The sequence below is a fragment of the Sceloporus occidentalis genome, unplaced genomic scaffold (genome assembly GCF_023333645.1).
Source record: "Sceloporus occidentalis isolate IW3139 unplaced genomic scaffold, rSceOcc1.0.p SCAF_10, whole genome shotgun sequence".
NCBI classification, from domain to species: Eukaryota; Metazoa; Chordata; class Lepidosauria; order Squamata; family Phrynosomatidae; genus Sceloporus; species Sceloporus occidentalis.
The window spans coordinates 21444045-21458911 of record NW_028316990.1 but is presented as its reverse complement, the minus strand read 5'-3'; the positions used below and the strand labels follow the sequence as shown (position 1 = coordinate 21458911).

Sequence of the window (14867 nt, the reverse complement as noted above, 5' to 3'; positions counted from 1 at the left end):
TTGCTGGTTCAAACAGTCTTTATAACACTGGAAAATATGGTCTATACAGTGGGGAACCTCTACACATAACTGGCTTGTGGCGGCCAAGCGTTCATAGCAACGTTGCTTTTTGATCCTTTGAGATCGGCTCTTCCTATCATTTCTTATCCTGAAAGTTGTTATTCTGGTAAATAAGCACTCGTTTCACCATCTTGGCATAAAGGTTTTTTTAATTCACTTTAAAAATGAAAGGAAAAAGGTGCAAAGGAGAGGAACGTATGTAGAATCTTTCACCTCCTTTTAATAATATACTAAAATTCGCCCGATGTGAAATAGGCAGAGGAGCTCTCTCCACCAGACCAGCCCCATCCCTTGCCAGCAAAGGTGGAGATACTACGGACAGGCGCATGGCCACCTTTCAGGACGGACACATCGGCCGGCGGCCCTTCGCTCTTCAAGAAACAGTAGATGCCACGATGTCTCCGTCTGGGCTGCAGCTGCACTTCCAAGAGACTCCTCGGCACCCCCCCCATCTCCTCCCATGAGCATCTGCGATGGGAGCAGAGAAAGTGGCTTCTCAGACTCTTTGAAAGCGTCCCTTCCATCCGGAGCATCTGCTTCTCACACCGGGATTGGCCTCAGTTTCCCTAAAAAGATGATATGGCAAAGGGAGAGAGGATTTACAGGAAAGAGCCAATCAAGACAGCTCAGCATCCCAGTGCCACCGTGGCCAATGCCAACCACCATGTGCTGCATGCTAGATTGCCTGGCAGGCTTTACCCAAAACACCCTCTGTGCAGAATGCTGACATGAATTAGTTTTAAATGCTTGAAAATATTACACCACTTTAAAGCATCAGTCCCCTGGACTTTTGTTCAGAGTTTGTTCAGGGTGCCATGTTCCACCGTCTAGGGGAACAGAAACAAAAATAGCTGTCTGACCATCGTTCCTGCTTCAAGCCACCCAAAGTGATTCCTGCACAGATGTTGTTTTGGAGCAGTTCCTGCATCTGGATCTGGAAAGGATGCTGCAGGAGGAAAAGAAGCCCAGGAAGCAGACAGATCTCACAGTGCCCCTGAGTGTCTTCCACAACCTCCCTCTTGTGCTCTAAGCCACTTTGCCAGACTATATGCAAAGGCATTTACTTTGTGCAATTCTGTTTTTATTTTGTGAAGAATTAATCGTCAGCCTCAAGTCTTGGACGTTGGGTTGCTTTTTTGTTGTTGCTTTTTTGCAGAGTTTCACTCACTTTCTTGCACAAACAGTGGTGAACCAGCAGGCAGCAAATTAGGCAATGGGAGTTCAACCCACCAGAAAAGAAGCAAGTTATCACCCGGTGCCCACAAGCTCCATCCCTAGAAAGCTGGAAGGACCTCCTGACATCACTGTCAGCCACCCAAACGTGCTTTGAAAGTTGACATTAAAATGGAAAGCAGGGTGTCTGGGATGTGGTGCCATTTTCCAGAGACAGTTTGGTGCAAAATTCTGCAGCCAAGGCCCCGGTAGCACTGAAGTCTCCCCCGTTCTGCCTCTTCCCTCTCATCCTGGCCAAGCAAGCCCCAGTGCTCCCTGCCATCGCTCGCTCACTCACCTGGAGGCAGGCAGAACCTCTCTTAATTCCAGGCTGAAATCAAATGGGATTGCTGAGATTTGCTACACATCCCCCCATTTTTAAGTTAAAAGAAGCAGGTGCGTGTTAACAGCAGTGGAACAGCTAAGGAAGGATTCTCTGAGATGGCAATTGCCATTCTGATCTGCTGGAGGAAACCAGGATAGCCCTGGGACATGAGCCTGAGGGGCATTTCATTATTTCTTCATCTTCCCAGAAAGACTTGTGAACAAGGAGCCTACAGACTCTCATGGTTAAGAATGGATTTGGACTGTCAGGACTGCGGCTGAAGGCTCCCAACTGTCAAAGGGGGACAATAACTGAATTCATGGGGAGTAAAGGGTGAAGTGGAGGGTGAGTCAGGTTGAGAGGGTGCCATGCTCTCCTTGCACTCTCCAAATTCTTGATGATTCCAGGGAGGCATGTGGCAGAGATTGCTTAAAGGCCCCTCAGCTCCCATTGCATGCCCAACCACTTTCTCACAACCTTTACTGGCCTCAGGAAGATACCAAGTCCTCCCACATCTGGTTACTTCATTCACAGGGACCCAGCAATGAGAACCCACTGGTTGTGGATTTCAGCTCAACTCTCCTTGAGGTCACAGAAAAAGGAGATGATAGTATCTCAAAATGAGGCAATGCAATCTCCTACGCTGCCCTGAGCAGCTCTAAAGAGTATTGCGTTCTGTGCCACTCTTACCAGATGTTTGGAGCCTTGCCCGGAGGGAACTTGACCGCCCCGTTCGAGGAGAAGACTGGGATCGAATGCAGGGCAGCGCTGCAGCCGACGGCTCTGTCTGCAGAAGGAAGAAAGCAGGAGAAACAAGGAATAGGACTAGTCCTGTGGGACTCCATGAACTGAAGGAGGCCAAACTGGCTTCACCAAACAACCGAAAGGAGGTCCAAGAAACTGAGGTAAGCCTCAATCTCATTCAGGCAGAGTCTCCATTTTAGCTTCCCAATCTCAAGGGAACATCCCAGAACCTTTGCACTACAATTTGGAAGAGAAAGACAAGAGCAAGATGGGCAGGCGGAGAAACTATAACGGTTAACTTGCAGCCGGATCATCATAAATCAGAATAGGCCATAACATTCAATTTTACAAGTTGCTCTCCTGAGGCTCCAATTTTTCCTGGAGGTTTCTTGGTACCAATCTGCTCTTGTGCCTCTACGAAGAACCATGCGTTTTGGTGGGGCAACATCAATAACGATAACAGTATCGATGAGAAACGGGATGAAATGTGCAAGGGCAACTTACCTCCAAGTGTTCCTGGCTGTTCCATGAGCCTAATTCTGCCCTCCGTGATCCTGGGCCCAGCTCCACTGAACGAACCCGCTCCGCAAACTTGAGGGAACAGAGCGTCTCGCTTGTATTCTTCTCGACCGGAGAAACCTAAGAAATTTGGTAGAAAAAGACAACCATTATCTAAACACCAGATAAATGGAGCCACAAAGGGGCCACTTTGGTCCCTCTGAGGAGCCCCTCCTGGACCAAGATAACAGGGGGGCTTTTAATCTCCCCTCACCCCCCAAAAAACAGATGTTTCACATTTATTAGCTCTTATTTTGTCTTCTTAGGCTGTGAACGGATTAGGGGTGTTGCCCCAACCATGCAAAATAGTATTAAGTGCTAGAATCATAGAGTTGGAAGAGACAGCAAGGGCCCTGATCCAGTCCAACCCCTTCTTCTGCCATGCAGGAACTCTCAATTAAAGCATCCCCACTGACAGATGGCCATCCAGCCTCTAAAAAGAATATAAGCAAAGAAACCAAAGCAAACTCTTTGCAGATTTTTGCAAAAAGATAATCAGCAGCTCTTACGTCTCACTCGTGATTTTTTATTTATTTGCTCACAAATGAGATGTGCCAAGTCTGGATGCCTGGGGGAAAGTCATGCAAACAGAGGGACCCACCTGGACCATCATGAGGGTCTTGCTGTCTCCACTGAGGGAGTCTTGAAGGAGGTAGGTCAGCTTGGAGTTGCGGAAGGGCACATGGCCCTGGCGGGAGCGAAGAGCATAGATCACATCCCCCAAAGCCGAGAGAGACTTGTTGATGTACTGGGCCTCGCGCAACCTGCTCCCCTCTGCGCCGGATCTCCCCACGCGCTCAGAGCCGGCCAGGTCTACCAGGTTGAGCTTCCCTGGAAGGGAAAGGACCAGAGTTCAAGCACACAGCAGTATTTAGTTTGGAGCGATGCCCTCAGAGATTCAGCCAAGCTGCTCTAGGAAGAAGCACCATTCCCTGTTCATCCGAAGCTCTGACAGAAGGTCTATGTATGGAAACCGAAAGTCCCAGACTGCCTCTCAGAAGGCACCACACATACTTGGCATCAATGGGCAGCAAACATGGGCAGTGCCACACTTTCAGGCCTACTGAGCACAATAAAAGGGAACGGTTCCTCACTCCCAGGCCCTAGGGCAGGTAAACAGCAGCTGGCCTAACATTTCTCATGCCCCGATACACAACTGCTAAGAGGGCCAAGTCATTTTCTACCATCATGAATGCCAGTGCTCCAGGGCTACACTTGAACTGCCAGGGCATCTGTGCTGGTGGATGTTTCATGCCAGAGCCATGCCCAAGAGATGTGCTAAAATACCAGGTACAGCAACCCCATTTTATTCTATTATGTCTGTATTGTTGATGAATAAGTCTCTACACTGCTTTCCATATCTTAATACATCAAGGCAATGTGCAACAAATACAATAAAAAAATCAAATGCTACTTTGACAGCATTTTAAAGAAAATTCCATCAGAATACAGTTTGAAAAATACCCAGTTTTTAGAAAAGGGCAGGAGCAAATCCCCTAAAGGCACCAGTTCTTGGAAGCTAAGCCAAGTCAGCCCTGTTTAATAGATGGCAAAGAACATCAGGTGCTGTTGGTGATATTTCAGAGGAAGGAACCAGCAAAATCACCTCCGAGGATTTCTTCCCTAGGAAAACCGAACAATTCACTCCCTTAAATTCCAATGGGATCTCAGCCAAAGGGCCCAGGGCTCTCTCTGCGTTGAGCAGTGTGAGTAGATCCCCAGCTCCCTTGGCTTGATCCTGCTTGAGAGACCGACCTGTGGTCCGTATTCCTGTGCTGTAATCGACGCCCCGCACCGTAATAATGAGAAGGGCATGAGACCGGGAGCTGTGTTCATTCAGGTGGGTGCTTTCAGTCGCTCGGTTGATGTGGCCAAACTCAAAGACCTGGGAGAAAGGCGGAAGGATCGGTGTTATCCCAGTGTGCTCCTAGGGCCCCTTGTTTCAATATTATCCCAAAATCTTGGTGGCTTATCCTTTTAAGCTTCCCTTCTAACCAGTCCAGGAAAAAAGATTTTGCCAGGGAGGGAGCTATGGCAAGGAGTGAACTGAAGCCTCCCTCCATAACTGTCATCTTTCGGCCGTTGAGGGAGAGAACAGGCTGGCCCAGCGTCATCAGGGGCTGGCCTGAAGACAGAGTGCCCTCCCTCCATAACTGTCATCTTTCGGCCGTTGAGGGAGAGAACAGGCTGGCCCAGCGTCATCAGGGGCTAGCCTGAAGATACAGTGTATCTTAATTGTAGATTTTTCTTGTACTGTTTTATAATTTTCTTGTACACCGCTATGATCTATTTGGAATAGCGGTTTATAAATAAAACATACTATTATTATTATTATTATTATTATTATGTTGTTGTTGTTGTTGTTGTTGTTGTTGTTGTTGTTTCTGTATGCCTTCAAGTCACTTCTGACTTATGGTGACCATAAGGCAACCCTATCACAGGGTTTTCTTTGCCAGATTTGTTGTGAGGGGGTTTGCTGCCTTGGTGTCCCTCTGGGATGTGTGTGTGTGACTTGCCCAAAAATCACTCAGTGAGTTTCCATGGCTAAGCAGGGATTTGAACCCTTTTCCCCAGAGTGGTAGTCTAATGCTCAAACCACATCATGCTAGCTCTCTGCCCCGCTCAAATAAGAACTGTGCCCTCCATGACATTTTCCTTTGGCCTCCGAATCTCTAGCACTGCAGAAACGTAAACCTTCAGTTGAGAATTTAGAGATACAGTTTAGGCCTCCAAAGCAAAGGAGCCGATAAGGGAATAAGGCAAACACTGCAAATAGAAGAGTTCTGTGTGTGAACAGTGTTCATTCTCTGCAATGTTAGAAATGTGGGGACTGAAGAAAATTCCACATGGGACAAGAATCCTTATGGTGGTGGCGGGGAAATAAATGCCTCTGGATCTTGCCCTACTTGACCAAGCCAAATAAGAGCCCATTTTTGGGGCCACTTCTGCTGGCTGGAGTGATGTTCCCATGCCCCTTTCTCACCTTGTTGATGTCTTCCACGCAATGCACAGGGAACTCCGTCAGGCCGGGCACATAGAGTTGACCACTGCCATCCGGACAGAGTTTGATGTCCAGCTTCTCTTGAGGCTCCTTCCCAAGCAGATCTCTGGAAGAGGGGCCAGGAGGTGAGAGAGACCAGATGTGGGTTGGGGATAGGAGACAAAAAGGCAATTGCCAACATGAGAAACCACCACCACCCTGAGATGTTTTTCTGGGCGGTGGTCCCAAGGCCCTAGAGGGTCCAAGGTGCTTTTCTTTTGGGGGTGTTACCTGAGGGCTTCGTTGTAGATTTCGGCCACACTGACGGTGATCTGGTACTCCCAGTCCGAGGCTTTGGCTTGCACCTCGGAGAAGAGGAGTTGCAGGGCTCGCTGGTTGATACCAGGGTTTTCACGAGTTCCCTGGGGGAAAGTAAATTCAAGAAAGAGGCATTAAAGAAAGCCCTTTAAGCTCACAGACACCACCAGCCACATCATTAGACCAGTGGCTATTTATACTGCCTCCCTGCGGTCTTGGGGAAGCCAGCGTGGCTTTTTATTCTTCCCATGCTTTTGGGTTTTGTGTTTTAATATTGTTATGCTGCTTCTGTTTTTTTAAGGAACTAAAAATATTATTTGCACACTGGTTTTTATAACAAAAAAAATGGCCCTCCAACAACTGTTGAGCACCAGTATTTTGTATGAGCTAAAATAAACCCGGGGGTGTGCGTATGCGCCCCAAAAACTGAGCAGAAAAAGCCAAGAACATGAAAGTAGAAGACAGGTGGAAAGCTCACCTCCATTGTGTATGTCTTGCCAGCGCCTGTCTGTCCGTAGGCAAAGATACACACGTTGTAACCATCGATGCAAGAAGTGATCAGAGCTTGCACTTCCCGGAAGACCTTTGGGAGACAAAGTGTGTGAGAGGCATTATCAAAGTGATCCCCTGCTGATGCTCAGCGGTTGGGTCTGTCAAAACTAAGCTCAGTCACAGCCTCTTTATATACAGAGTGTGAGGCAAAGGGAAAAACGGACGGGCATCCTATCCTTGTCCCTAGCAGAAGCGCTTCCCCACAGTTCCTTCCAGGCCCTCTCTTGCCCAGCGGACATTTACAAGAAAGCTCCAAGAACTTCCAGGGCTGGACTTACATCTTCTTGGGTTGCTTCTGGAGGGAAAACCTTGTCCAATTCGAAGGAGATCAGCTTCCCTCGGTGCATGAGGTGAAGGATGGCGTCGTCGTCAGGGTCAAATGTCACAGCGTTGGCAGCTTCGGGACCTTCCCCGTCTTCTTTGCTTATTGGCCGAACGCGGCCGAACACTCGGATGTTGCCTTGAAAAGAAAAAGACAGAATCTGATCAATCGGAGGACTGCCAACAACTCTCTCTAAAAAGAACTGCAGAGGCAGAGGGGTTTTCTGTCACCTCTCTGGGCTATTCCAAAAGAACCTTTTCCCCTACAGCATTTGGGGAGAAGCCAAGGTTCAAATCTTTGCTTTCCAATTTAATGGCCTGGATTCAGGTTTGCCAGAGAAAGAACAACAAAGCTCCTCTTTCTATCCTGAAGCCTAACCCAACTCTCAATAGCATTCACCTTCAGGGCCAAGAGTCGGCTGATCCCTCTGCTCCACCCACCCCCCCAAAAGGTCTCATTCTTTCAAGCAATCATAGGAAACCGCTAGCTTTCTTTTTCTCACCCGCAAGACATGGGAATTATTTTCTGTGGGTCTTCAGACAATTTTTGCATGTGCAAGAACATTTATGCAGGTTGCATAGCCAGAATATAGCAACTGCTGCCTGCTTGCGTGGGCTTTTAAAAAGTAGAAGCTTCTATCAACTGTTTGTGTCTTTGTGATCACTCAGCCAGGCCTTCTGTGGTTGCTGTGTGTGTGTACTTTGCTTCATGAAGGGAAAAGACAGCAGTGTTGCAGAGAGGTATTTTCATGTAAGATATTCAGCTTCAACAAAAAGTAAAGAGCTCCTTTGAGAACTGGGGTACATCACTTCCAGCATGCAAAAGAACCAATGTAGAGATGAGATGAACAGACCTTTCAACCGCACCAGTTCATTGTGACACTTTTTCCGGAGCTGCAGTTCCCGGCGGTACTTTCTCAGAAGCTCCTGATTCGTACAGTTAACTTCTTCAATGGCTTGCCCAATCTTTGAGAAAGGACCAAAAGAGTTAGCACCAAGTGGGGAGGTAGAGAATCTCATTCTCATAAAGTCTGAATCCTGGCCCCACATTTCCTCAACACTTTACAAAAACGGTACTTTCCAGGTGCATTCCCATGGCTGAGATTTCAACGTAAAGTGTGTAAGAACAATGCTACTGCTGCTGGACTGACCTCTGACTTGGCGCTCTGGAGAGCTTCGTGGAGAAGAATGGGGAAATCTCGGACCTGTCGCTTGAGGCTGTTATAGTCGCTGGTGAGGGTCCGAAGCGCTGGCTGGAGCGTCAGGAGGTTTGTCCGCACCCCTATGGAGAAGCAAACAAAGAAGCATCCTCAGAAGGGATATCCACCAGCACCTGCGTCGCTTTCATCCACTTCGTCTCTTTCAGCAAGAGCCCCCAAAAGAACCACTGCAGAAGAACCACCAAAGCCGAAAAGGCAGCGGCCTGTTGGAGGCTCAGCCAGACTTCCCAGTAAAACCTTTCCCTGCTTGATGGAAGCGACTCACCAGCCAAGTTCTCATGAACAGCTTTCATTTCCACTTGGGCTCGAGAAAACGCTTCTTCGATGGCTCGGTTCTTGTCCTCCTCCATGTTCTGCATCTCTTCATGAGCCTGTTCCAGTTCACACTCGTACATCATAACCTAGAAAAAGAGTGCATGAACCCCATTGGAACGAAGGGACCCTCTTTCCTTCCCTGGGTCTCCATAGCAGGGACCTGGGTAGCTCCTTGAGGGATTGGGAGTGTACAAGCGAGGCTTTCCTTGTGCAAGGCACATTTCTCCCACAGTCCTGTCCCTCTTTTTGCTTACCAAAGAAAACCTCCAGTAAGCAGCAACTGCTATAGAATGCCTTCAGTCAGCAGTATGCTTTATTAGTTATTTCTTAGAATAATTATATCCTGCCCTATGCTCAAAAGACTTCAGGGTTGAGTAGAAGCAATAATGACACATTACATGATTTAGAATAATCTAGAAGTGTTTAAAACAGTGCACACTCTAACACCAGGAGCTGGCAGTCTGGAAGCAGAGGGTAGGAATGGGAGGAGAGGACTGATGCAACTGTCCTCCAGGCTTCCACTGCTCAGAGAGCGAAGAAGCACCCTGGAAGGGCTCTCACCTGCCTTCCTTCCATCCAGCTGCCTAAGGCAACCTGGTCTGGTTGCCTGCGTCCCCGCTGCCCACGTTCCCATCAGCAACCCACCTGTGCTCTGAGCTGAGTGGCCACCTTCTGTGAGCTCTGCAGCTGCTGCTCCATCTCCTTCAGCACCTGCCTTTGCATCCCCACCTGGTCCTGCAGGTACTGGTTCCGGGACTGGGCTTCGCAGAGGGCTTGCTTGGTCTTTGAGGACTCCACTTCCACAGTCCGGATGACGTACTGAGGGACAGAAAGCACCCCGCCACAATTTAAGCCCAGGTGGCTCCTGCAAGAACTTCCCAAGGAGTGTGGACAGAAGCTCTCTCCTGAGGACACATGGCCTGAGCAAAGGGGCCACGAGAGCCTCTCCTAGGTGTCCCTTGCACCCAGCGGCCTCACCTTGATCTGCTGGGGCTGGGCTTTGAGGCTGGCAATGGTCTCCTGACTGTCCCGCAGCCTCCGGCTCAGCCGCTCCTCCTCCTCCGCCTTCTCAGCCAGGGAGTCCTTCAGCCGCAGCTCTACCTCTGCCAAGCGGTTTGTCTTCTGCTCCACTTCCAGGTCCAGCTCAGAGAGGCGCCCCTTCACCTCCTCGGCCTCCTGCCTCAGCCGGGACAGCGTCTCCTGCAGCACCATGTTCTCCTGCGCCACCAGGGAACCAAAGGGCACATCGGTCAATTAATAAAGCGTTCATATCCCATTCTTTGGTCTTGGGATCTCAGGGTGGCATATGAATAACAACAATGCAAAACCATTCCAGATTAAAACAATAAAAAATTGCTTAAATAGGATCAAACCTATTTGCTATTTCTATCAAACCAGAGTGGACACAAGTGGTGCCTCAAAGTTGTTTATGTGGATTTTGGCCCATGCAGACCACTCACCCTATTCTTTCTAAAAATGGGGTTTGTGTGTGAATTTCTCTTCCCAGATGCCTCCGGGAGCAGCGCCTGACCGTTTAAACAGGCTTTCTGCACTAATTTTTCCATACCTCTCAAGTGGTAAGGCCCTTAGGGCAGGTAAAATAATAAAATCACAAATCTAAAAACAGTTAAGAACAAATCAATCAACTAAAAGAACATGAAGGACAGAATGGCTGTTGGGAGAGGAAGGTCTTAGCCGAGGATCTAATGAGGCGTCCAAGTGGGTCTCCCTTGAGCGCTCACCACAGAATACTGTCAAGACTCTTTTCTGACTGGGATGGAGCTGTGACTGATGGGTGAGAAGGCCTTCTGAAGGAGGGAGATGTTCTTTACCTGGCTGTGCTCACATCCCACACACTTCACCGGCGGCTGCTTCCGGAGCTCCTGCAGTTGTGCCTCACACATCTTCACCTCTTGCTTCAGACGTAAGTTTTCAGCAACCAGAAGGTCCCTGTGCTTTTCCAGGTCTGTGCCACCCTGAGGACAGAGCGAGCAAGAGGAACATATGTGCCATGAACACTTTGACTCCCCAAGTCCCCTATTGAATCCCATAAAAGTCACAGCACTAGGAAATCTTCCATCCCACATCACTGACTGCAAGAGAGAGTGTAACTCCCAAATGGACTGATGGCCCCAAACACACTGCTCTAGCAGAAGAAGTAACAGCTATCCATCTGCAGAAGTTCTATGTGCACTTACTCTAGAGAACTGAGAAAGGGATGGAGAACCAGTGCCCCGTTAGATGTTGTGACACTGCAACTCCCATCGTTCTCAACTACTGCGATTCCAGCCAGCTGGACTCCAAATGGTCAGTCCATCAGTATCTGGAAGGTTACAGGTGCCCTGCCTCTTAATACAACAGCACCGTTGCCTATCTATTCCTATTAATTTGTTGTTACGTGCCTTTAGGTCAGTGCTCTGACTTATGGTGACCTTATCCTATCTGAGGTTTCCTTGGCAAGATTTGTTATTTAGAGGAGGCTTGGCATCATTGCCTTCCTCTCAGGCTGAAAAAGCAGGACTTGCCCAAAGTCAACCAAAATGATTCTGTGGCTAAGCAGGGATTTGAACCCAGCTCTCTTAATCCAACATCAAGTCACCATACCATACTCCTTTCCCCAAATCCATACCAATATATTTATAAAGCCCTTTTAAAAAGTCACAAGCACCCTGTAAAAATCTTCCCTGTAAGAACCACAATCCTTTCATCGCCACAGATCTGACTTGCAAAGAGGCGTGTGTGTCTATTGCGTGCAAATTTTAATCTGAACAAAGGGCCGCTGAATTGCAATCCACAGAACAGTTCTCGCTTTGCATATCTTGATGTAGCAGTATTCATGTTCAATGCATTTAATGTTTGTAATATTCGCTTGGCTGAGCCCAATTGAAAGCAAATGCACTTTTTAAATGACGCAATGCGTGCTGCCTCTCTTTTCTGTTTAGGCGTGGAGATATGAGCAAGAGGATTGTGGAATACTATGCTCCTTATAAAGATCATCTAGGCTGCGAGGGAGTTGCAGCCATGCTATCTTTGGAAGACATCGTGAGAGCCTGCAAAGATCTCAGACAAAGATCCCTCCGTTGCAAGAAAGGAAGAATTTCATGACTCAACAGCTGCACTGAAATGCGAACGACGTGGAAACGATTCCCAATAAATGAGAGGAACTGATCAAGGAAGGCAAGCGGTGCCTGCGAGTGAGTTAATGACTGCCTTCCTGCGTCCCCACCCTGACGCTGGCACTCACACCTTTATCATTTGTGCAATTGCTTTTTTGCATTATATAAGGTATTGCTATTGTTATATTAACATATTGACAGCATAGGTATTTAGGTATTCACTGAGCTTCCTGTGCATGCTTTGCCAATGCAGATTGTTGGTGCGTTTTGTTCCTGCTGTTCATAGACACTCTTCTTCCAACCATTTTTCTCCTCCAAAGATATCTAGATTCTATGAAAATGGCAGCAGCCACACATTTCTGGCAGCTCCAGGCAAGACACACACTCCTCCTCCTCCTCTTCTATATCAAAGAAAGATAACCAGAAGGAGGGAACTGTGTTTACCAAAAGACAAGCCCTGCCTTTTTATAGGGGAAAAAATGACACTACTGGCAAAGGCTGTCATCTCTGCTGCTGATGTAGCTGGCATGCCCTCGGAGAGGAGTTAAAAAGGAAGGACTCATGGCAAACCGGTCACAAAAGATCAAGTATGAATTATGGATGCTTATGGAACATCTTCTCAACAGCAGGATTAACCATTCAAACAAGTGGGAACCAGAATCCAGAACAGACCAAACAGATAGGAAGAAGACATGAACAAAAAGGAAAAATGTAAACTCCGGAAATAAATAAAATAAATTTCAGGAGAGAGGCTGTTTAGAATGGAGCCTTCTGAGCCTTAGGGAAGAAAATCAAAACAGGTCAACATGGTTCAGATTTGTAGACATGGGAAGGATGTTGGAGATCATCTGCCCAGCTGCCTGCTCAATGCCGGCTGTGAGACGAAGATGCAGCCACAACTTGCCTGCCACAATAAATAGCATTTGCTCTAGATCTGCATACATAATGCAAAGGCCACTTAACTCATTCCTTGGTCAGCACCAAGAGCACCAGCCCCTCCTTACTATTTAAAAATGCAAAACTGTCAATTAATATAAAGAGGATTTCAGGAACTCACAACACGCACAGACACACACCAGGAGTCCTAAGCATCTAGGAACGGCTAGTCCTGGGCAGATTACTTTCTCTGTCTGTGGTTGCAGCCTAGATGTATATGAAATTGGCTTAGAAGGCTGTTTCTCATTCTTCCTCATCAGCCTTTTCCAATGCAAACCGGCTGGAAGACTTTATGTGATGCCAGAGATGAAGAGACAACACTCACCAACACAGAATGAAGCCTGTTCATTTCCTGCGCTTGCTCCAGGAGTTGACCCTTCAGGCTCTCTGTCTGCCAAGACAAAAAAAGTTGACTGAAAGAGCACTTTGAAAATGGAAAAGAAGGGCACTGGAGAGACCATTCTGGGGGGCCCTAGGGTCAATGAAACTTTGCTTTGAGTAGCTCCAAGAAGCTGGTAGGACCCCACCTAGTTTGCCCCACAAATCAGCTGAGGAGCCAAGAGGAACACACACAATTCCTTGGCTTCCAAGATTACTCTTTTCCCCACTGGTGACAACTGACAGAGGAAAAACAGCTGCAGGGATGGAAGATGCATCATGTACATTCCTTCTGCAAAAATCAAGACGCCTGTCAATGCATCTTGGAGGCATTGCGTTATGGCAGCAAGTGCTTGGCTACAGCTAGTTTGGTGAGTGCACAAGTCAAGCAGCCTGCAATGAAGACCATATGCTTCATGAGGCAGAGGCCTTGTTGCTGCAAAAGGAAAGATGAGGTGGTCAACCTGTGGGCTCTATTACCCCCAAAATAAGACTTCCTATTGCCACCACCCGATTTTTAGAGGGGGGGGGGAATTGTAATCTGTGCATCCCTGGAAGGTCCCTGTGGCAGTCCCTGGGCCATGAGCAGGAGGCTCCAAGAGAAAACCACCCAGATCTACCTGGCTCTGGAGCTGCGTCGTCTGGGTGAGCTGGCTGCTCTCTTGCGTGGAAAGTTTCTCCTGCAGCAAGAGCAGCTCCTCCTGCAGCTGCAGCTTCTCCTCTTGCAGCTGGGCCAGAGACTCCACCAGCTTCTGCACCATCGGGAGCTGGTGGACCCCGCGCAAACTGGACCGCTTTGTACTGAGGACTCTGCCTCCCCCTGCAACAGAAGAGGACATTCGGATCAGGGGAATGACCCAGGAGCCAGACAAGCCTAGCTGTGGGATGGATGGGACAGGATGAAGGGAGAGCAGCGTGTGATGAATGGTCAGGGCAACACCACGGAAGACCATCGGCAGCACAGACTATGATGCAAGCCCCCACCATTATCCCCAAGGCTGGCACAAGAGGAAACACAAGAGCCCAGCCCTGCTCCAGCCAACAGCACAACTTTTGAGATTGTCACAGAGCTCTGGACAGAGGTTACAAAACCACACAATAGCTAACCCCTACAAATTCTGTGTTACCGGAGTCAAAAAAACACAGCAGAAAAGTAGATGTTTACACTGAGGAGGTGCCAGAGATGGATCCAAATCACTTGCTGGCATTCCCGTTTTCAAATGAAGGATTGAAATTCTTTCCCCCCCCCCCCCCCTTTTCCACACAGGCTTTAGCAAAATGTTTTTGCACCTAAACCAACATGTGTCACAGTTCAATCCATGATCACTCCCAAGGAAACTCTAGCCTTACTCCTTACATAGTTCCTACACTCCATCTTAGGAAACCTGACATGGCTTTGGCATTGTTGCTATTTGCCATAAGTTCCAATCTGTTCTAATGGGCCAGCTCACCTGCCTCTGCTTTTTAGCTACAAAGTGGGGGGAGACATATTCTTTGAGCAGATGGAGCCTCTCCCTCCTAAATCCCAAGCCCCTTCCTCAACCTGTAGAGGAGGCACTTGGGATTTGCCAGAGGTCTGGGTAGCAAAACAACACGCGGTTGGCCTCCCCTGTTGTGACCCACTCCTTCCGTCCAACCAGCCCCAGCTGAGCATTGGCCACCACTACTATGAAGCTTAATGTGTTGGAGAGGAATCAGAATGAAAGGCATTAATAGTTCACTGGCACAAGGAAAAAGCAGAAGATGGGGTCTCCAGTCTTATGGAAGAGCACAGAGAAAGGGCTTTCCAAGCACAGCAATGTTTGGTGTTTGTCCCTAGAGAGATGGCAAAA

The 14867-nt window shown here is 48.2% G+C and overlaps 1 protein-coding gene across 3 annotated transcripts in view; it reads right to left on the bottom strand.

Annotated features, from left to right (window-relative positions):
* Nucleotides 1–11: 11 nt before the first annotated feature.
* Nucleotides 12–14867, bottom strand: part of KIFC3 (kinesin family member C3) — a 34939-nt gene continuing 20083 nt past the window's right edge. For all 3 annotated transcript variants that reach the window (XM_089539682.1, XM_089539681.1, XM_089539683.1), the window contains 17 exons: nt 13656–13855; nt 12983–13048; nt 10438–10581; nt 9584–9823; nt 9251–9424; nt 8556–8691; nt 8222–8352; nt 7925–8036; nt 7028–7209; nt 6676–6780; nt 6171–6301; nt 5883–6006; nt 4655–4784; nt 3501–3730; nt 2846–2980; nt 2288–2384; nt 12–626 (listed from right to left, as the gene is read on the bottom strand). In XM_089539682.1, coding sequence (XP_089395808.1) covers nt 601–626; nt 2288–2384; nt 2846–2980; nt 3501–3730; nt 4655–4784; nt 5883–6006; nt 6171–6301; nt 6676–6780; nt 7028–7209; nt 7925–8036; nt 8222–8352; nt 8556–8691; nt 9251–9424; nt 9584–9823; nt 10438–10581; nt 12983–13048; nt 13656–13855 — 2363 coding nt within the window. In that variant the 3' untranslated portion in view covers nt 12–600. The remainder of the gene's footprint in view (nt 627–2287; nt 2385–2845; nt 2981–3500; nt 3731–4654; nt 4785–5882; nt 6007–6170; nt 6302–6675; nt 6781–7027; nt 7210–7924; nt 8037–8221; nt 8353–8555; nt 8692–9250; nt 9425–9583; nt 9824–10437; nt 10582–12982; nt 13049–13655; nt 13856–14867) is intronic.